Genomic DNA, 21,159 nt, shown 5'->3' with positions numbered 1-21,159 from the left:
TCTGGGAGTTGTAGTCTGGATGACGTCGCGGTTCCCGTGACCACGCGCGCGCAGAGCGCAACGCGTTATGGGAGACGTCGTTTTTCTACTCCAGCGGCGCCTGGCACGCGGCCGTGAGGGGCGGAGGGAGCGGCCCCGCCCCAAGGGCTCTGCCTTCTCTGGGGTCGCCTCCCGGCGCCCGGGGCTGTGGAGGGCAGCTCCATCCGCCCGGGCTAGCCTCGAGGCCTGCAGCTACCGGCGGCTCCGTCCGTCCGTTCGGGCCGGCCTCAAGGCCTGCTGCCACCCCCGGGCCCGGATCTGCCGCCTGAGGGACACAGTCGTGTGAACGCCCCAACCAAACAACCAAACGTGCGCGGCACCTCCCTGTCCTGGTTTGAGCGACATGGGGTTAATTTCTCTTTCAGCAGTTTTACTTTTCAGTGAGGTCTCTTCTCATGCTTGGGGAAACTGCTGTTTTAGAAGACTCTAGTGTCTGAATCTGTGAAAATATTTCCTTTATAGCCAGCTAGGCTATGTGGTTTTCAAGGTCTCAGTGTTTTCTAGCCTTGCCAGGTGGAGGGACAAGCAGGAGCGAGACCCGGGCGCTTGACTGCAAGCTGGCCGACGGGATTATTTCATACCATGAACATCACATTCAATGTAAATTAGAAAGTTTGCTGAGGATTTTCTTCTCTTCCTTGATGGCTGTGATCCTGAGAACTCCTTGCCTTGGTGCTGAACCCCTGAGCTCTTCCCTTCCTACCGAAGCAGTGTCCCACATTTGCTGTCCATTGCAGGGAGTGCACAGCTTCCTGCTGATGGAATTGGCTGAGTATAATCCTCACATATTTTATATTGGTATCGGGATCAATATTGGTTCTTTAGTATTATTAGTGTTAATTTTTTAGTGTTATTCTGTTAAATTTGTTTACATTGCAACCCTGGGTTTCCTTGTTTTTTCCAATTCCCCTTCCCAGATGGGGAGGGGTTGTTGGGTGACAGAATAATTGTCTAAATGACAATAAATTGTTCTGAGTTTTTCAAACCATAACGCTCCCATATTGCATGTCTGTCCCACTTGGATGCCTCCTTGGGCATTGCTGGCCTTGGCAAACTTGGACAGAGGAGACAGACCCAACAGAAATGGCGCAGTCCCAACAAGGCTGCACCAGAAATGCAAGACCAATACAGATCTCTGAGGCACAACTGGAAGAAAAAAAAAAAGAAAAAGAAGGGAGCTCGGTACAATATCCTCTCTATTCAGATGGTTTCCAACAAGTTCAGTATGAACTTTATGGTTCATCCTGATGAAGGTGTCCAAGTAAAAAGCAGAAAATGTACAGCAAATGGATTGGAATAAAATTTCTTATTCTGGTATCTGCTACTTAGATATCACTGAATTGGGACATGAGAGAGAAAGGAAGAAGAGAGATCAAAAATGCTGTAAAAATATATTGATTGAAAATGAACCCTTTTGTATTAAATGCTAAGAATTGTGCTGTATAGGTGTAATGGGTATCCGTATCATAGAATAATAGAATCGTAGAATCATAGAGTTGGAAGGGACCTCTGGAGATCATCTAGTCCAACCCCCCTGCCAGAGCAGGGTCACCTAGAGCAGGTTACATAGGAACGCATCCAGGCGGGTTTTGAATGTCTCCAGAGTTGGAGACTCCACCACCTCCCTGTTACATAGAAGTTTTTTTAAATCAAGCCAAGAGATGCACTCTTTAGGGTATAGTTAAAATGTGGATTAGGGAAAAATACTTCCCAGAGAATTGTGATGGGAGCTAGGTGGAGCTTTACATAGCTAAGTTGCTATTCGTTTTGATGTGGTGGTATATGGCGCTATATATAAAAAAAGAAATTTGGTTATTAAATAGTAACTGCTAGTGAATCAAAGGGAGAAGAGTCCCATTGTGCTAGGCATGGTTCATCTAGACGAGAAACAGAAGCTGGCTAGAGAAGGAAGGAGTAGAAAGTATAAGAAACAAACACAGTTTTTATGAGAAGTAAAAAATCATACCGTATGAGGCAGGAAGACTAAAAGGCAGACTAAATGTCTGTCTTGCAGTCTTCTAGTCATTTTGTCTATCTTATCATATTTTAATCTGCAGGACAGCCTAGTTCTGCAGATTAAATTCATCTGCTACAATTTCTAGGATGGGGTGGATTTGGAGGGGGCAAGGACAGTCCTGTTGCAGTCCTTCTATGCAAAAGCTCTCGTCATCTCCAGTGGGAATCAGACTTTGGCTTTGCATCGTGGCGACAGCAGCTCTGTCATCACTTCTTTGAATGACAGATAACTTCCCCTCCTCTCCAAGACAGCTGGCCTCTGTTGAGCAATTTAGACAAAGCTAAAGATACAAGACTTTGACATATATCCTTTATCAATAATTTCAAAACTCATCTGTCATCTCTCCTACCCATTTCTGTCAGTCATTTAGCAACAGAATTGCTGTTGTCACATCTGGCAATATTGCCTCCTGATTCAGGGGCCTCCTCTTGCCGTCAGAAGTTGCCGTGGTCTCTGTCTGCAGCTGTTATACTAGCCTCAGCTGAAAAACTATCCTTTATCCCTCCTACTTTTATGTTTCTCCTTCTTTGTTTGCTGTGATGCATTATTTAATACTGTATGGTAAATATATAATTTAGTGAGCTATTTTGCAACACAGTTTACATGACAGCCACAATACAAAATTGTTTAGAAGGTAAAATTGTAGGTGAGCAATATGCTTCATCTCCTGCACTAGGGAGATGCTCCTTGGTTTCCTCAGTTTTGTGGCTTGTTCTTAGAACTGCACGCTCCCTCGCTTTCTCTTTGCAGACAGTGAGCTATTTGTACTTGCTTTAATACTTAATTTTCATCCTCTTGAACCTCTGTCTTTTTAATTTCATTTTGGTTCAATTTTGACGTCTGAGTTGTCTAATTTTGTGAATATGTAAGGCTCTTAGCACTGGATAGAGGGGACCATATGGTACGAAGGGGCTGTACAAGCTTATTCAAAACCATATGGCACTGTAAACTTATGCAAGTCTTCTATGCACGTGCTGCTAATCCACCTGTGAATAACTTCTTGTCCCTGTCTGCATTATCTATCATGTATCAAACCTAAAAAATGCTTACATACATGGTTTAATTGGTCAAAAATGTTTACTGGGATTAAAAAAAAAAAAGTTGTTTAGAAGTTCTGAACTCAAAAACTGGGGGAAGTTTCGAAAATTTGAAACTTTAACATTTTCAAAATGGACCATTTGAACTTTGGTGTAAAGCAATGTTTGTTGGCCAAGTACAGGCTGAATCTGCTTACTTTTTTGAAAGTGGGAAAATTCTTTAAACCAGAATGTGTTTAATTTCTAATCTAATACTTTGTTGTTTTTCCATGTAGAATGGTATTTTGTTTTGGTCCCCCCCCCCAGTTTTCTTTTTGAAGTGAGAAAACAGTTTAGTTTTTGTGTTAGGTTAGCCAGCAGACCAAAGAAATACATTATTGACATAGTTGTCCTCGACCCTGACCTGGTTCACCTCCCATTACTTCTGTCTTCTGCTTCTCATGACGTTTTAATTAAAGAATTGGCACTGGGCAACACCTGAAGACATATGCTACATGGGTGGAGGTCCAGGAAGGTTATGAGAGAGAAGCAGCTTAGCACGAATTTCTTGTGCTGTGAAGTAACAAAAAGCCTCGTGCAGCCTGTGGATGTACAAGTCGGGTGAACTGTGAGGGACAGAGTTATTGACAACTCTGTTCAATGCTGGCAGATTGAAGAGGGTTGGAGTACTACAAAGATAACATAAAGCTAATGTTAATTGGGAGTGTAGGGGAAATAAAATAAGTAAACTTGTTTTGTGGTGAACTTTTAAGAGGTAAATGTTATATTGACAAGTTAAAATGAGGTAAACTCCATTTATCTGTACTTATTGTCAATTACATTACAAGGACAAGTGATCTGAGTGAGCAAATTAAAACCTTTGGCATGTTTTTCTCATTATAAAAAGATTGAGAAAAGGTGTGATCATCGGGTATGTGTACCTGTACAAGTTAGCAATACAAGATCTGAAAGTGCTCTTTGATCTCATGGGGGAAGGCAAAACAAGAATCAGTGACTGGAAGTGGAAATTAAAGAAATTCAAATGAGAAATTAGGCAGAAATATTTTACAATGAGAGCGATTAACCTTTGGAAAACTGTGGGGAGTGCTCACTTTTCCATCCCTTGTTATCTTCTAATCAAAGCTGAAGTATCTTGGGAAGAGATGCTTTCATTATTACAAGCCTGAGCAACCAGGGTCCTTACAGGAATAACTGGGTGAAACTCAATGTCCCACAATATATATAGCATCAGAAAAGAAACATTAATATTCTTTTCTGGCTCTGTGAATTGATGATCTTTGTGCATCTTCATCTGTCTCCTAGATCTGTGCTTTTTCTGAACCAGACCCGGTAATGGTTCAAAGATGACAGCTGTGGCAGAGCTTTGGTAAGAAGAAACATTAGGCAAAGAATGGTTCAGAGATCCTTAAACACATCATCCCCAGATACAAACCTGTCCCTAAGAAGGAAGGATGAGTTCCTTTTTATTTCTGCCATGATCTTTTTTGCTTAATATTTCTGGACAGTAACACTGTCAGGTCTCCATATATATCACTTTTCACAAGTACACCCAAATGATCCTCTGTTTGGTGAGAAAAGAGTTCAGGCTCTGCAGAGGAGTTAATCCTTGGCATGGCTGCCAGCAGGGATGTCTTTAGTTCGCTGTGGATACTGCAACTGGTTTTGAGAACATATTTCTGATTTATTCCAAGGAGTCTTTTGGGGTAGATTTAAGCTGTTAAATCCTCTGCACTTTTTTTTTTTTTATCTACTTCAGCACTTTACACATTTGCAAATGCAGAATTAAATGGTTCGTGAAATATCTTGTAACAAATGAAGATGACAATACAAAGTAATGGAATAAGCTATTGTTAATATCAGATATCTGTATGCCTAACAGTCACTGCACATTGTGGGATAAAAATGATCAAAATAAATGACACTTCTTAACACAAGGGATAAATTATGCCACAGGTAAGATGCTAAACAGCGAAAAAGAAGAGATTTACCTAGATGGAAAGGTTCAGCCACATCAGCAACCCCTGCATTTCACATTCCCTTAGGGGTTACAGGCAGCATTCAGAAGGAATAATTATAGCTGGGGGGAAAAGATCAGAAGGTCTACTAGTACTTTTGTAAAAATCTTCAAATTCTTCAAGCCATGTCTGTATTACCTGGAATGACTGAAAGGGAGGCTGGTTTAATTTCTATTATTTGTTATACTTTGTAGAAAAGTACATTTTCTCCAATAGGCAAAAATGGTCTCATGTACTTCTGTAACACCTTCCAGACTCCAGAATGTTTTGCAAATATTGTTCTGGAAGCATTCCACTCCTGGCTGATAAAAATCTTCTTTTCTTTTAACACAGGACATGGTGGCCTACGGACACTTACCAACAACCTGCAAGAAGTGGAATATCCTTTAGCCATCACCAGCTTTAGTAGACATAGTGAAGAGGAATTTTTTTCCCATCGGAAATTACAAGAGAGAGGTATGGAGGTGGCGTGTGATCGTCTAAGTTGGGCAACAAGGTTGAGCAAAGGCCTTGAAGGAACAAAATACTGGTAGAATTGGATTTTGCAGCTCACCTAAAGCCCAGCTGTCCAAGCAGCACATCACTTTCTGTTGTCACCTTCAGCCCCTGGTCACTACTGACTCAAGGGCACTGACTGGCCTGGGGCAATGGGCACGTTTCTTTCAAGAGCTGTCTTATCCAAGTACTGGATCTGTACAATATGATTGGTAAGAAGATCCTATTCTAAAATTGGATGGCTCCCGGAGTCAGCTCTGAGCTTTCCATTGATGATAGAAAGACAAAATCTGCCAATCTCCATTTTAAGTTGGACCAAGAATGTGGGTGGGTTTGGCCTAGCAGGAGACCTGTGGAGTATGTTAAGCTGTCTTCTGGAATTAGCTCCAGGTAGGTTGTTTTGCTTCCCATCTTCCATGTTGATTTGCACATCTGTCAACCCTTATACAGAGGTGTTTGTCATATTTCTTCTGGTCACCTGAACTAACCAGAAAAGAATCAGAAAATATTTCATAAATACAGATCTCTAGCAGCAGAGGTACCACTACCCGGATCTTGAACTTGTATAAATCAGCATCACTACAGTGGCTTTTAGAGCTGAACTTCTTCGTAGCTGCAGAAGATGGATCTGCCTCAGTATTTCTGTTGCTGACCATCCACAGAGTGGCAGGACAGATCAGAAGAGTGAAGAAGGATCTGCTGGGTCAAGCTGTTCTTCCCACTGCACTGGTAGCAAATTCTCCCCATACCTTTTCACATCTCTTTGTTAAGCTAATTCTCTAGGTCCACAAAATCATAGGATCACCTGCTTTCTGGGACTGTTTTGATGTCTTTTCCCATGCCGCCTTCTGTACCTGAGGAATGTCTAGTATCGGTGAGACTTTCCAGATATCTTTCCATGGTTTTCATCAAAGGGAATCTAAAAAAAGAGGTCGATTCCCAGTAGGAAGAGCTGGTACTGACCTTCTGTCCTCTATTCAGGTGGTCTGACTGCTCTTCCTGCTCTGGTTCTTGGGACAGAGAGGCCTGAGTCTTTGGGTTTGTTTCTGCATTTCATGAGATTCACACCTGGGACGCAAACGTCTTCAACAAGAATGAAAAGGAAACACTTTTCGCTTTTCATCTTTCACAGCAATTTGGGGTAATCTGAGATTTAATTTATTCACCAGTTGAAAGGGAAAGGGAAATCAAGCCAGCATCTTTCTTTTGAGCCAAGCTCTTTCTTGCGTACCCCGGTGCAGGCTCACACAAAAGAGCTCTGATCACTCTAACTAGGTGCTTGTTCTAATTATGGAAAGATTTAGCGTTGGTTACATAATTGCCCACTGCACATCGGCACACGGCATTGTTATACTACAAAAGCCTCTTTTTTTTCCTCCCCTCTCCACAGCAGACCCTGCGTCAGCCTGTTTAACTGAGAGCTGCAAGGAACAGAATTTATCTGAAGCAACCTCCCATAGCTTTTCCAGGAGAGGCCAGCAAAGATCAGATACTGACCCACTCCCTTTGCCAGGAGCTTTGCCAACACGTGTGATCTAGCGTTTAAAGCAGGGGATTGATAGCCTGTGGTCTTAAGCATCCCGGGTGGAAGCAGCAAGCTGTGATCAGGAATCAGTGGTTGTGCTGAGGTTACAGTCTCTATTTTGGATTTTTATATGCAGTAGCACAGCGGCTTTAAATGGATACCCTGCTATTACACCCAGTATCAGCCTAGGCCCATGGAGGTCATGAATTTGCAAACACAAAAATCTATAGCAAAGCTTCCACAGGCTGTAGTAGATACAGGAGTAGATCTTTTCCCCATATTTCTAAGCTTATTGTATTCTGTGAATCAGAGTGGTTACTTCGTGTTCAGCCTGTGCTCATTTCTTTCTCATTTTCTCAGCAGTACATCACATGCACATCTCCCTCACTTTTTATTTTCTTCCTCTTTAACCTCACCCTCTAAACTGTAAAGCTTCCTTCCAACAAATAGTCTTTCCTACACAATTATTAATGGTCCAAGACTAAGCTGAGATGCTTCAGTGCACCCCATCAGTTCAAAAGCTCCCATCTGTCCAAGAAGGAAAAGAAATTTATGGGATTGTAGCCAGTTTTGCCATCATATGGCTGATGCAACTGGCCATGTGGGCCCTGTATCCTCAGTGTGGTCACCCTTAACTCTGCCCTTCATAACTTGTAGCTGCTTTGTCAGGAAGCCCACCTTGTGCAGGCATGTCTGACGCAGGGGACAAATAAGGAAAACAAAACTGAAATGGAGCCAGATGGAAACAAAAGGGGTACCCAGCAAATAATTCCAATATTTTTTCATCTTTTAGGAAAACCTTTAATATACCACTCCCACAGCCAGGGAGAAGGTGGAGAAGTCACCTTTACAGCACTTTCCGCAGGGGCTTGGATAAAAGATCTGGCCATCCTGGAGGAGAGGCTGGCCGTCGGGATCTTTCCTTGAGCACAATGTCCTGGTTTATTACTCCTTCTTCTAGAAGCTGAGACCTTTTGCTTTGTAATCTGAGCGTTTCTAGATCCCCTTTTGCCCTGTCTATACCTTTTTGGGTGCAACTGTATTCCTGCAAATATGAATGGAAACACAGTGCGGTGATGCTTTCCTGGGTTTTTTTCAATGTTTCCTGAATCCTGTCAGAAACTTTAACTCTCAAAGAATTATTAATATCTTTTTGGTCATATTCTGTTTTTGGTCTCTGGCATCCTTTAATTAAGGATTAGTTGTGTTATCTGTGTCCTTAACTCTGTCCCAAATACTTAGACTTTTCCACTATGGGTTCCCTGGTATTGTTGAAGTGCAGTTTCTCTTTATCAGAAAGATGCTGACTCAAAACCAACATTGAGTTTCCTTCTTTCCACACTAGCAGAAAAGTTCGACCAGAAATGTTAAGTTTCAAGTGGATGACTATCAAACTAGGTATTTGCTCCAGGGAACACGATTCTCTTACAATATATATGATGATTCAGCAACATTTGTTCATTCTCTGCTTTGTTCTTTTTCTCTTTTATCATAATCTTTATTGCAAGAAGACTTTGGTGAAGAGATTGGTTTTGCATTGAACCTTGAATATGGTAAAGTTTATTATCATTTTCATTTCTTATACAAAGGAGCTAAAGGTTAGCTGCAGAGAAAGCTTTTTTTTATTCTGCAATTTTTTTCCTTGTTGCCAACAGCTTTTTTATTCTTGATTAATACAGTTTTTGTACTGCATCATTCTTTTGGACAGAGAACCACAATTTCTGAGATGTTTATGATACACATCTCTTTGGCCTTTGGATTATACCCTTAAATGTAAGCTGATATGAGGCAGCCATGTATGCATTTCACCAAATGATAAAAGCTAAGTATAGCTGCATAGTGTATGCTATCAATTTTATGCTGCTTGAGGATCTGACCACATGATGGACAACATTGTTTCATGTTCAACAGGAGCAGCACAAATACAGGTTGGGCGGAGAATGGCTTGAGAGCAGCCCTGAGGAGAAGGACTTGGGAGTGTTGGTGGATGAGAAGCTCGACATGAGCCAGCAACGTGCTCTCGCAACCCAGAAAGCCAACTGCATCCTGGGCTGCATCAAAAGAAGCATGGCCGGCAGGTCGAGGGAGTGATTCTGCCCCTCTGCTCTGCTCTGGTGAGTACCTGGAGTACTGCGTTCAGCTCTGGGGCCCCCAACATATGAAGGACATGGACCTGTGTTGAGCAAGTCCAGAGAAGGGCCACAAAGATGATCAGAGGGCTGGAGCACCTCTCCTATGAAGTCAGGCTGAGAGAGCTGGGGTTGTTCAGCCTGGAGAAGAACAGGCTCCGGGGAGATCTTATAGCAGCCTTATAGGGGGCCTACAAGAAAGCTGGAGAGGGACGTTTTACAAGGGTGTGTAGTGATAGGATGAGGGGTAATGGCTTCAAACTGGAAGAGGGTAGATTTAAGTTAGATTATCAGGAAGAAGTTTTTCACTATGAAGGCGGTGATGCACTGGAACAGGTTGCCCAGGGAAGATGTGGATGCCCCATCCCTGGAGGTGTTCAAGGCCAGGCTGGATGGGGCTTTGAGCAGCCTGGTCTAGTGGGAGGTGTCCCTGCCCATGGCAGTGGGGTTGGAACTAGATGATCTTTAAGGTCCCTTCCAACCCAAACCATTCTGTGATTCTATGATTCCATGAAAAGCGTTCAACACTGTTTCCAGAAGCCCTCTGGTGAGAGCACTCCCTTCACACCAGGAAGGGACGCGGTGTTGCCAGTCCATGAGCTACAGCTGTGCAGGTGACTGTGCTCACACCTAACGCCGTGTGTTGCAATAGCCAGGCTCACGAGGTACCATGTTCGTACCGCCCTGGCCAAACCCACGCCCTTCCGGGAAGCTCAGTTCTCATTTCTAGCTGATGAAAAAGCATCAGTGCCCCCCCAGCACCTCTCATGGGTACGGAAAGGGAACGTCCCGGGATCTGAGTTTGGTATTTCTACCCTCTGTCATGATTTCTGAGGTGTATATCTATATCTCTCTGTATCTATCTGGGACATGCTGGGACAGGTTTTTTGGGGCACCTGTGCCAGGTTGGGAGCCCCGCTGACGAATGGGAGATTGTGTTACCCTGTTGTACACTGAACTGCAGGGGGCTGCCCGTCCCCCTCCTCTTTTGTCCCTAGGAGGGGGAGCAGCCCGCAGCCGGTGCGCAGCGCCCGCCCGGCTGCCCCCTCCCCCCGCCTCTCCCCCGGTGGGCTCGCCCGGGGACCGCCCCTCGCAGTCCCGCCGCGACCCCGCCGCTCCGAGCGACGGCGGCCGGAAACTACAAGTCCCAGCGTGCCTCGCGGGGGCAGGGCCGTACCATGCGCGAGGCGGAGGGGGGAGCAGGTGGCTGGGAGCGCGGGAGTTGAAGTGCCGCGGTGCCGGCGAGGCGGTAAGTGCCGGCTTCCGTGCGCCGGAGGCTGCGGAGGGTCCGGCGGGGAGCGACCCGCAACCTCGGTGTCCTCCCACTTCCCCGCTGCCGCCTCGGGCCGGTTCGGCCCCTCCGCCACGCGAGGGGTGTCCGGGCCCAGGCGGCGGTTGCCCGCCGTGGGCGCAGGCCCCGGGGGCGCAGGGCTTTTCGGGTCTGGGGTTGTTTCTGAAGGCCGGAGCGGGGCGGGGGTGGCGGGGGCTGCTCCGGGAGGCACGGCACGGCACGGCACGGCTGAAGGAGAACCGAAAGCAGTCGGAACCGGCCCCTCGCGTCCTTCACGGGGGAGCCCTTGGGCCGCGTTCCGGCGGCGGCGGGGTCGGGGGGCGTACCGGCCGCCGCGGGGGGCTTTGCGGCGGCCCTCGGGGGTGGTCAGCGCTCCCTGGGCCTCGGGGCAGGTGGCCGGTGCTGGGCCTCCAGGGTGTTACCTCCTGGGCTCCGGGAGAAATCCGGTCACCTCCCGCCCGCGCCGGCTCCCCCGGGCGGCGGGAGGAGAGGCCCGGCTGCCGGGAAAGGGCACCTTACGCATGGGAAGTCGTGCGACAGTCAAGGAAGCCGGGTCGCCTGGGTGAAGGAAGGGCGGGAGGTGGTTCATCAGCGCCGGCCTTAACGAGGCGAGGCTGTGACATCGTGAGGCGTATCTCAGCTGACAGGGTCCCTGAGGTGCCCCTAGGGGTGTGGTGATGGCTCATTTACATGGAAAAGGCTGCTCCACACCTGATGCAAAGCTTTGAAATGGATTTCTGACAATTCCATTTCTGTACCTTATATTGGAGGGGTTTAAATTCTTCCCTTTTTTATTGGGTACAACCATTAAGCATGAAAGCGGGAACTTTGTTGCTGAAGAGCTCAGCGGCTGTGGCTGTTTATTTGCCACCTAAAGTTCCCATCTTCTGTTCGTGACGTACAGCTGGCGGGTACGGCAATAGATGTGGTGTCGTGAACTGCAGATTATAGCTTCAGGTAGGAATAAGATGCAAGAACAGATGGACTTGCATCCTGCTTTCAAGCAAATGTTCTTTTAGTAATAAAGAAGGTGAAGGAAAAAAATAATGAGAGAGAGAGGCGTATTTTCTGTGTTAAAAAAAAGTCACTGTTTGCACCTTTCACTTTCCAATAAATGAAATTTTACAAAAACATACAACGAACAGAAATGGTTTAATTAAAACGGTTTGCAGAAAATGTTTTTTTGAAGGTGGCAAAGGATACAAGAGATTTCTGTACAAAAGAGATCGATCCTCCTGAAAGAAGCCCCAAAAATTCTAGAATTTCAGTGAGGAAGGGGAGGAGGGCAGGGTTTTTGTTTTTGTTTTTTTTTTTTTTTTGAAGTGCATGTTCATTTGGCTGCGGTCAAGGGGCCAGGTTTATTTTCTCCTGAGTTTGATTGTAGGTTTGGAGGTGTCCTGATCAGCCAGCTGCCCCTTCTGACAGGAGAAGGAGTGGGGGTGCTGCAGGCAGCTCTGACTGGCACTGACAGAATATATCTTGGCTTTTCTGCCTCAAAGTTACCTAGGTCTTGTAAGGAAATAAAAGGAAATAACGAAGTTTAGCTAAGGTTCATGTACAGAGGTCTCTTGTGTTATATTAGCCTGTTTTGCTGATTGTGTTCTTGTGAACTGTTTTTGAAAGGCTTGACCCATGTCACTGCATGTGTTTTTTGGTTACAAGGCTTCTAAGAGCAAAGGCACGAGGCAGAACGACCCTGCTAAAAGTTCACAAAGAGAAGTAGGAAAGTTTCTCAATCAAGTCTAAGAGTTGGAGGATTAGTGGACTCCGTCTTGATGGGGTAAAAGCCCGTGCTCTGTCAAGGGTGCTCTAGAGCACTTGCAGAGTAGGTGAACCACGCATCTTGATTAGTGGGGCAAGCAGAAAGAATGGTCAATCATATTTTCTATCTAATACCAGCCAAAGGGAAAGGAAAATATACCTGATTTGTAATTTAGGTTTTTTTTCTGGTCTGAATCCTCTAAAATGACATAAAGAATCATATGTATATCACATGTAATGAATTACATGTTTACACTACTTTATGTACTGTAAGCAATGAATGCAGTGCTGCAAAATGCTTAGTGTGGGAAATGCATTCACTCCCCACCCTTGTCTTCCAGAGAAAAAATAAGGGAGGAGAGGAGTGTCTTGCCACGGGCCTGTGCTGTGCCTGTGACAGAGCCAGGATTAGGCTGTTGATTCTTGCAGATGTCTGTTCTACCACTGCAGCCCCTGCCTGGCACTTGAAGGGGATGGTAACGATGAGAAAACAAGTCTCTCTTGGTCACTCTGATCAAGGTCCCCCATCCCCTGTGTTGTATGTGGCTGTCTGCCACCGGCCACGGGAGTGGCACGCAGCCTCCAGGGATGCATCACCTCTTCTCCCACCGCTCATCAGCAGTGAAGCACTTTCACAACTAGTCTATCAGAGTTTTTAACAGGTTTTGGGTGCTCTTCACATTGCAAGAGCTCTTATTAAACCCTGGTGGTTTATATCTTCTGTTGTTCCCTTGCAATCTGCCTATGCTGTGATATCTTCACAACATTTGCAGTGAAGAAGTGGCCAATTGCTGTGATCAGAATTGACTTTTGGTGAGCACGTGCTCCCTTGCCTCTCTCTACCTGTTGTTTCTCCTTGTAAAGCCTTTGGGACCACGAACAAATGTTTTGTTGTGGGTGCCCAAGGTCTAGCACAGTGAGTTATTTGTGGCTTTGTGGCCTGTAGACACTGTTGAGTTAGAGATGGAGTCAGAGCTTGTGTTTGGTTGCTGCGTGATCACTTGAGCTCTTGGCTGGGACCAGTGCTAGCAATGCATCATTAGCAAAGGAGTAATTAAAACTTGGCTTGTCAGGTTCCTTGGGGCTGCAGGCATCAGATCACTACGTCTTACTCAGGTGTTACAGTTGCTTTTTTGTGTCTCGGCAGGGTTCATCAGTCATGGCACGAAGGGCCTTGAAACTTGCCTCGTTGGCGGCAGCCACTTCTGGCATCTACCTGTATGGCAACAAGTTCCTGGATCCCAATGACTTTGGAGTTGTTCGTGTGGGACGAGCCATTGCCACAGTAAGTTTTATCCTAGTAATATGCAGGAAGATTCCTAGGTGGGTAAGGTAATTGGAGTTCACAGGAACTAGGGATTTCCTGCATTTCCTCTCTGCATTTCCAGTTGGCAGCTGGCTCCGGCAGTCAGAAGGTCAATAGGGAGCTCTTCAACTTGTTGACACAGTGGGGAGAAAAGAGGCAAAAGCAGAGAAAGAACAGAGCTGTTGATTGCACGTTTTGAAAGAAACAAAGATACTGGGCTGCAGAGAACTGTCTCTGCTTCCCTGGACAGGGTGGGACCTTCAGAGCAAGGGCTCACTTTGGACCCACATCTTCATCTGACTCCCACATCTGACCCTTCAGGGTCAGTCACCCAGGTACGGTATCCTGCTACCTTTAATAATGACCTAGTTCAGACCATCTTGTCTGCATATGCCATTTTTTATATTGTAACTTTTTGTTTTAAGGATCGTGGTGGTTGTATTGATATGTTATGATAGCCGTTGCCCTGTGACCCTTAGTCTGAGAGATTTGGGGAGAGGAGGGCAGGTGTTTTGAGGGTTGTTCTCAAAGCAAGGTTAAAGTGGGGATAGGAGATGATGTACTTCTGAGATTGGATTGGTTTCCAGATTTGTAAAATAAATGCTACATCTGCCTAGCATCCCTGCTGTTCGACCCTTGCGTTGGTCATCGCTCCAGAAAACGTGAGAATGGAGACTGACAGCCAAATGGGTTGCTGCCTTCTCCTTGAGGATATTCACTGATGAATCCATGAGCATCCAGGAACAAGGAGAGCAGAGACTCTGGAGGGGGTATCAGTCTCCCTGTACCTCACTTGCATTATACATGTGTCACTTCAGGCCACAATCTCCATCATTTACAGACTCCCAGTGGTAAGCAGCTGTCTGTCTGCATATTCTATGACTTTTAAGCACTTCATTAATGAGTTTTACAGGGAGTCAGTTCCTGGGGGCAAATGCAATAAGAAACAAGCTCTGTGGGTTGGCTTAGGTGCTGTGCCATTTATATGTGAAAGCTGCACCACAAACTATTGTGAAAAATGAATGTTTATTTTGAAAGGGTGAGGGCAGAAATACAAAATGTTATCTTCCCTTCTTAGCTAATAAGTGCTAAATAAGTGCTAAGCTTTGTGCTCTGTCCCTGACCATGAGGCAGTGCTGCCTGGTGGCAGGGAGCAGCTCTCTCCCTTCTACTGCACAGGAAACTGAGGCGTGGAGAAGGAACGCAGGTTATTGTGGCTGGAGGGGAATCTGCTTTCCAGGCTGTTTGGGCTCTCCAGTCTGCCCTTGAGTTCTGCCTGCTTGACCAGTGTTTCTCAATCTCACTTGAAGTCAGTGTTTTTTGTGGCTATCATCTGTTTAAGATAAAAATAAGTGAGAACTGGGCAGTGATGAAGCTATGCAGTTAGTCTGCATTTTGAATGACAGTGAGAGATTACTTTCCTGATTAATAGAAAGTAGGGGAGAGGAGATTTTCTTTGGTTTAGATGCTGGCAAATCTAAAGACGTGCTTGACTTTCATGTCCTCTGCCTCAGGGAAGTGACAAGTCATGGACTGTAAAGCACTTCACTGGCCCTGCTCTCAAATGCATTAGAAGGTTCCGCATCCATAGTTGCAAGCAGTGACCCCCAAAAACATGCTGCCAATGTTCTGTGTTCTGTAGGCGATGGCAGCATGTGGTTATATCTCTGTGTCTGTATACTTTTCAAACACAATTTTTCTGTCTCTGAATTCTCTCTTCCCTCTCCTATGTAGGACTACATATGGTTAGGTTGCTGCTTTAGTCATGCTGCATCAGTGACCTCTGCCTTCCCAGCTTGGGGTCGTTCCTTGTTGGAAAGGCGGTCAGACCTCATCCGAGCACTGGGAGCCCAGGCTGCCCTCATTCCTTAGCCATAGACTGGGTGAAGCCGGTAGAGCAAGTAGACACGTTCATTTCTAAGCAGCTCAGCTTCTTGGGCTTGCTCTTTTTGTAAATGAAGGCTGAGACTCTGTAGCAAACAAGCGACTCTGGATATTGGTGGCATGTACATGGATCTAAAGCATCTGTCCTTCAGTCTAGCCCTGCCCAGGCTTCTTATCTGGATGCTTGATTTAATCATTGGACCATAGCCAGGCAAAAGCAGGCTGTAATTAAGAGGCTGTAGTCCTTAAGAGCTAAGTTCAGCAGCAGCAGACAAAAATTTAAGACAAGTTATGGTGTGGCGAACAAAACAAAAGCCTGGAGGAAAAAACCCATGGAGGTCAAGAAACCTGACATAGAGCTACAGGACTCTGGACAGATTTCATCGGAGTTTGATTAAAAAGATTTGAGTCTGCTTGTATTTTAAGCATACTGGTTCAGTAGTCCTTTGCAGACTTTCCTAAGAAGCTTGATGAAGTGCACTAGCAGAAAATTTCTTCTTGAGCCTCAGTTTAGGCAACTGGCTCTTGCTTATGTGTGGGAAGACAACTGTTCAGAGGGAACATTGTGCCATGACCTGGTGAGATCTGAGGATAGTTTAGGTGTGGTGGAAGAGTGTGAGGTATTGAGAATTCATTGATACAAAGCGTAAGCCCAAGTCTTTGGGACATTTAACGCTGGTCTGGATACAAGATCAATTAAAAAAAGGAATCTGACACTTGTAAGGGGAGGCACTGGTTGATCTTGTAGGTCTTTTTATGTCTCCGAGATTCAGTCTCACACTGTAACATGAATAACAGCACAGGCCTTGGATGAGAACGAAGTCAGTGGCCTGGATGGATCGTATTTCAGACAGTTTCTGTGTTCCGGTAAAATTAGAAACCTGGCAAAGCAGTTGTGCATTTGCTGTATTTCTTTGAGGGTATCCCAGTTGTTTTGGGTATGTGTAAGAAATGTTTTGTGCAGTAGATGGAATACATCTTAGACACTAGCAGGGATTTGGCAATGTCAGAGTTGCCTATCAGGATCATCATAATACTAATTTAGTGTTTAAGATTACGATGTAATTAGCAACCGCTTAATTAATTCCCTCTTCCTCTGTAATACAGGCCAATCTGTTAGCTGCTTCTTTCAAGTTGGAGGTAATAATTACCCTTGTGGCCCAGAGATAAAATAAGAACCAACTCAAGCCTTCATGCAAGGCTGATTTGAACCTCCCTCCACTTCAAAGTTGTTCTTTGAGGTTGGGAAGATGCTTTGAAAATTTTTCTTCTGAATGTCATTTTGTGTAGCTGTGCAGCTCCTGAGTTCACTAGGGGCAAGAGTGTCTGAAAAGCTCAATTTCCAATCTGGAAAACAGGAAATGTGAATAACCTAACCTCCACAAGGAAGGAGTGTGTCTGCCTGTAACTGATTCCCAGGTCGATCCCCTCTCTGATGCATCTCTGAGCTTTTGACTGTTTCCCTATTGTCAGTTCCAGCAACTTCGTCTCAAACCAGGTGTGATCCGCTTGCCTTCCTGGCTTTCACGTTACATTGACTGTGCTTTATGCCCTTACTAGGCGTGTTTGTGGTGAAAGGGGGGGGTAGTATCCTGTCCCAGAATGGGATGCTACCCCTTCAGTAGGGAGGTTTGAGGAAATCTGACTTGAGATCTGAGTTATGCAAATGGTTCTTTATGGCAAGGATCTTGAAGTTCAGATGACGGGTTAGCGGACAGGTTCATCTAGGTATGCATTCCCTTCTCTCCCTCCATGTAAACTTTATCAATGTGACCCGTATGTTTCTATTCTGTTTGCTAACTGTGGAAAGAGAGGAACTTTAGTTGTAGGATAAAATCGTGAAAGGCTCTAGATCCATTTTCAGAAATCATTAAGGCTCTTAGGAGTCTAATTCCATTGTCTGTGGCTATGTCTAGCTAATAAGCTTTAACTGGATCCCTATGTTGTTGTTTTGTAATTGGGCATCTGACCCTTCATCCCTCTAGTCCTTTGTGCAGTTGAATATCCCCCAAAGCACAAGCAGCGGTACTAACCGGTGAGCTTGTCTTCAGCCGCTCTGCTCCCTGCTGAACCGTCTACCCAGACTGAGCTCACCGTGCACCAGTATGGTTAGGCAGGTTGGAGGTGTGAAGATGAAGCATGGGATAACTGGTGGGGCACAAACAGGGTCTTCATGGCCTCTGTTACTAGCAACAGACCTCATTGTGGAAGCTGATGGAGAATGGGAGTGTGCTGTGCAAGGTGCTGTGCAGAGGTTATGAAAATGCTTTGAGCTTCTCAAATGGAAGATAGTATGAGAGTGCCAAGTGTTGGTTATTTTTAGTAGCTATACGTCAGTGAGGTCCCTGCACTGCTTTCTATAAATGTTCATTGAAATTTAAATCTCTTCATTTAATTTCTTATGAGTCTGTTACCGTAAACTCCACTGTGAAGCCAAAACTTTGGAACCTAAGCTGCATACATTCTCCCTAACAGAATGTTTGTTGTTGTGATCCAAGATAACTGCAGAGCTTGCTCAATGTTTCTGGTTTCATTTGCAGACGGCAGTTATCACCTATGACTATCTCACTTCCCTTCGGAGCGTCCCATATGGATCAGAGGAGTATGACTTCCTCAAATCACAGGTGGGTGAAAGCACTGGACTGCGTTCCTTGGAAATTGCAAGGCACGGCTGTGTTGCCAAAGCCATTGCTGTAAAGCAAACCATCAAGCTGTCAGCTTAATAATTCAATATGCCTTCTACCAAATTGGTAACAGCAGAGACGAACTGTGCTGCGTATTACCTGAGATTCTTGCAGGACCTGCAGCACCCAGCAGAGAAGATCCCTCATCAAGGGTAGCCTCATGCAACTGGTGCTCACTTATGTCCACTAAAGATTCAGGTTCTCAGTGTATGGGATAAGATGTGTTTGGGCTCTGTCACTGGTTTTCTGCTGCCCAGACTGGTTGTGTGGAGGTCAGCTTCTGGGAGGGGACTGGCAGTGGTTTTTTAATCTGCTTATTGGTTGGTAATGACCATAACAGGAAGGCTGAGAGATTTAAGTAAAAGGAGTGTGTTGGTGAAACAAAAGGGATCAATCAGGCTTGCAGATTTCTGAAGAAATCAATTGGTCAAAGAAAGGCACATCTCGTTGCAAAACATATCATTGTGTTTTGATATCGCTAATTAACGTGAATAGAAAAAGCATTTCTAGTGAGAAGTAAGATAAGCACCCCTATTGCACCTCCTCCTGTGCTGCACCTTTCATTTCAGCCTACAGCCCTACAATACTCAAATATGAGAAAAAACTTCTTTACGGTGAGGGTGACAGAGCACTGGAACAGGCTGCCCAGGGAGGTTGTGGAGTCCCCTTCTCTGGAGACTTTCAAGACCCGCCTGGATGCAGCCCTGAGTGATGTGCTCTAGGCAATCCCGCTTTAGCAGTGGAGTTGGACTAGATGATCTCTAAAGGTCCCTTCCAACTTTGAAAATTCCGTGATTCCATAATACCTTGAGCTGTGAGTGACACTAAGTTTTACTTGAGTGCGCATGGTATATGTAGCCAGGGTCTCTTTGCTATTCCAGCTCAGGGCCTCTTTGGAGTGGGAAATATAACTTGTGCCAAATTAGGCCAGTCTGCATAGTATGAAGTAAGGTCTTTAACCTAATTTTTTCTTCTTAGTGCATGCAGGATTTAGGCCACAGGTGTGGTTGTAATGCATGGGGTGGTGCTCCTCAGGGGCTCTCAGACTGGAGGGACTCTAAAGCTGGAAACAGTGGTGGGCCAGGTAGAAATAAGTGCCATTGGACTCAAGAATGCTTTAGTATTCTTCTGGCAGAAAATCCACATCATCATCAGTATGGTCTTAGAGTATTTGAGAGAGTTTGCAGAGTTTCCATGGGCTTGTTCTCATCCTCTCCTGTCTAAAGATGCTAAGCTGTTCTGCTGTAGCTCCTCATCCAAGGTGAGTGGCACTGATGCCCTGGCATAAACTGGAGATAGATGTGTTGGAGTCTGGAGTTCACTTTCCATCTGCCTATGTCTCTGCCACATGCCTTTGAAACCTGGTTTGTGGAAGGGCTGCTTGTAGCTTTCTTGAGCGACACCCAAGTTACGGAGTTATCAGTGCTGTGGACAGCTTGTCATTTGGCAGGAATTTGCAGCGGCCCTTGCAAATTCCTGACCTTTTGCCATATCTCTCCATGGCTTCATTAACCTCTGTCATGCAGGTTTTGATGGTTTGTCAATTCATGCCCCAGGCAGCCAGAAAGGGGGCTGTTTGCTGGCGCTGTGCAGAGCTGTGCTCTTCCTGCTTTGCAGCCGAGACTAGCTGAGTCAGCCTCTGCGCGTGCCAGAGCCCGTGGCAAGCACAGCATGTCAGCATGACACAAGAGGACTCTGTGGCATGGCCAGCATTAGCCGTTGGCTGCATGAAGAGGAATGAGCTGAAAGATAGAGAGGAGAAAGTAGGTGCAGGCATAGAATGAGTTGGCAAAACTCATTGGCCTCTGGAGGTCTGTCCTGCTGTTGGCAGGTATTATGGAGAGCCACCACTAAGCCTGACAGTGACAGCCCTTGTGGCTTCCTCAGCGACATCCCTGTAGTGCTTGTGCGAGCAAAGCATCAGGTTGGCAGGGGAGAATATTTTGGGCCTGGGCAATTGCACACCAAACCCTTTATCTCAGTGCAGCTCTAAGTGGGTGGCAACCGAGACTTTACCATCTTGCAGCTCTTTTAACAGCGTGGGAGCTGATTTTCTTGGTCTCAGACTAGCTCAGAATGACTTTTAAGAAGTTCCCCCATTGGAATTGGTACTAAAGGTTAGTCACTGGACTGGGTCAAGAGGATGTGAATGGCCCTCCCAAGTAAGTGTTGTGTGTGAAGGATATTTATCCAGATGTTGCTTCTACTTGCCTGCATCCTGGATAGATCTCTGGTACTCCCAGCTATTCATTGTATTCTCTTGGCTTTCTGTCCTTTGAGCGAAGCCAGCTTAACCTCCTCCTCATACGCTAAGAGTCTGGAGTTTTCTTTTAAGCATGCATATGACTTAGTTATGGGTTTCCAGCCTCACATTGGTGCTTGCTTGGAACAGAGATTCTGCGAGGCAGGGATTTGGTGACCCTGGGACTGTGGATAGTGCCAGCAGGTCTGGGTGCAGCTGCTGTGCCTCTGTCTCCGGTAGGGGGGTGCAGCTGCATGTATGTCTGGGACGGGCTTGCGGCTGGGAGTAGAAAACCACTTTTTCTGTGCATCTGCTCTTGGTACTCAGCATACTGGTGGGTGCTACTCCAGTGCAAATGATAATGCTTAACTTGTTCTCCATGGATTCCCAGTCAACCATTAAACTGGAGCCTCTAAATTACCCACGGCCTCAGATGAGAGATGGGAAGCCTCAGTGGCAGCACCAGTCCCTGAGCCTGTTGTGGCCAAACAGGGACATAGTCATTAGGAAACAATTAAATGCAAAGCAGATTAAGAAGGAAATGGGCTCCCCCGGGGCTTTTAGCCAGGTTTCCTCTTAGCTCCAAGGAATTCTCTTCAATCTTGGCTGTTTTTCTGTCCCTCATGGGCTGCTTTTGATGCCAATGCTCTCAGCCACTCAGTTCTCAGCACCTTTTTGTGGCCACCATATTGGGGGGGTGTATTTACCACTCTCCATGAGGTGGGAAGCAGCAG

The 21,159-nt window shown here is 45.7% G+C and overlaps 1 protein-coding gene across 4 annotated transcripts in view; it reads left to right on the top strand.

Moving 5' to 3' along the window:
- The first annotated feature begins 280 nt into the window (after positions 1 to 280).
- The window catches only part of ADCK1 (aarF domain containing kinase 1), a 91,874-nt gene continuing 70,995 nt past the window's right edge, over positions 281 to 21,159 (top strand). The window contains exons 1-6 of one of the 4 annotated variants that reach the window (XM_054199570.1): positions 281 to 1,221; positions 4,396 to 4,459; positions 5,442 to 5,564; positions 9,040 to 9,242; positions 13,457 to 13,594; positions 18,040 to 18,123. In XM_054199570.1, the coding sequence (XP_054055545.1) occupies positions 13,469 to 13,594; positions 18,040 to 18,123 (210 nt within the window). In that variant the 5' untranslated portion in view covers positions 281 to 1,221; positions 4,396 to 4,459; positions 5,442 to 5,564; positions 9,040 to 9,242; positions 13,457 to 13,468. Of the gene's footprint in view, positions 1,222 to 4,395; positions 4,460 to 5,441; positions 5,565 to 9,039; positions 9,243 to 10,441; positions 10,507 to 10,873; positions 11,506 to 13,456; positions 13,595 to 14,345; positions 14,467 to 18,039; positions 18,124 to 21,159 lie in introns of those variants that run through there. The other 3 variants (XM_054199568.1, XM_054199569.1, XM_054199571.1) reach the window with 3 other exon arrangements.

This window comes from Rissa tridactyla, chromosome 4 (assembly GCF_028500815.1).
Source record: "Rissa tridactyla isolate bRisTri1 chromosome 4, bRisTri1.patW.cur.20221130, whole genome shotgun sequence".
Taxonomy (NCBI): Eukaryota; Metazoa; Chordata; class Aves; order Charadriiformes; family Laridae; genus Rissa; species Rissa tridactyla.
Note: the sequence above shows the minus strand (reverse complement) of the source record. Positions and strands in the feature narration are given on the sequence as shown.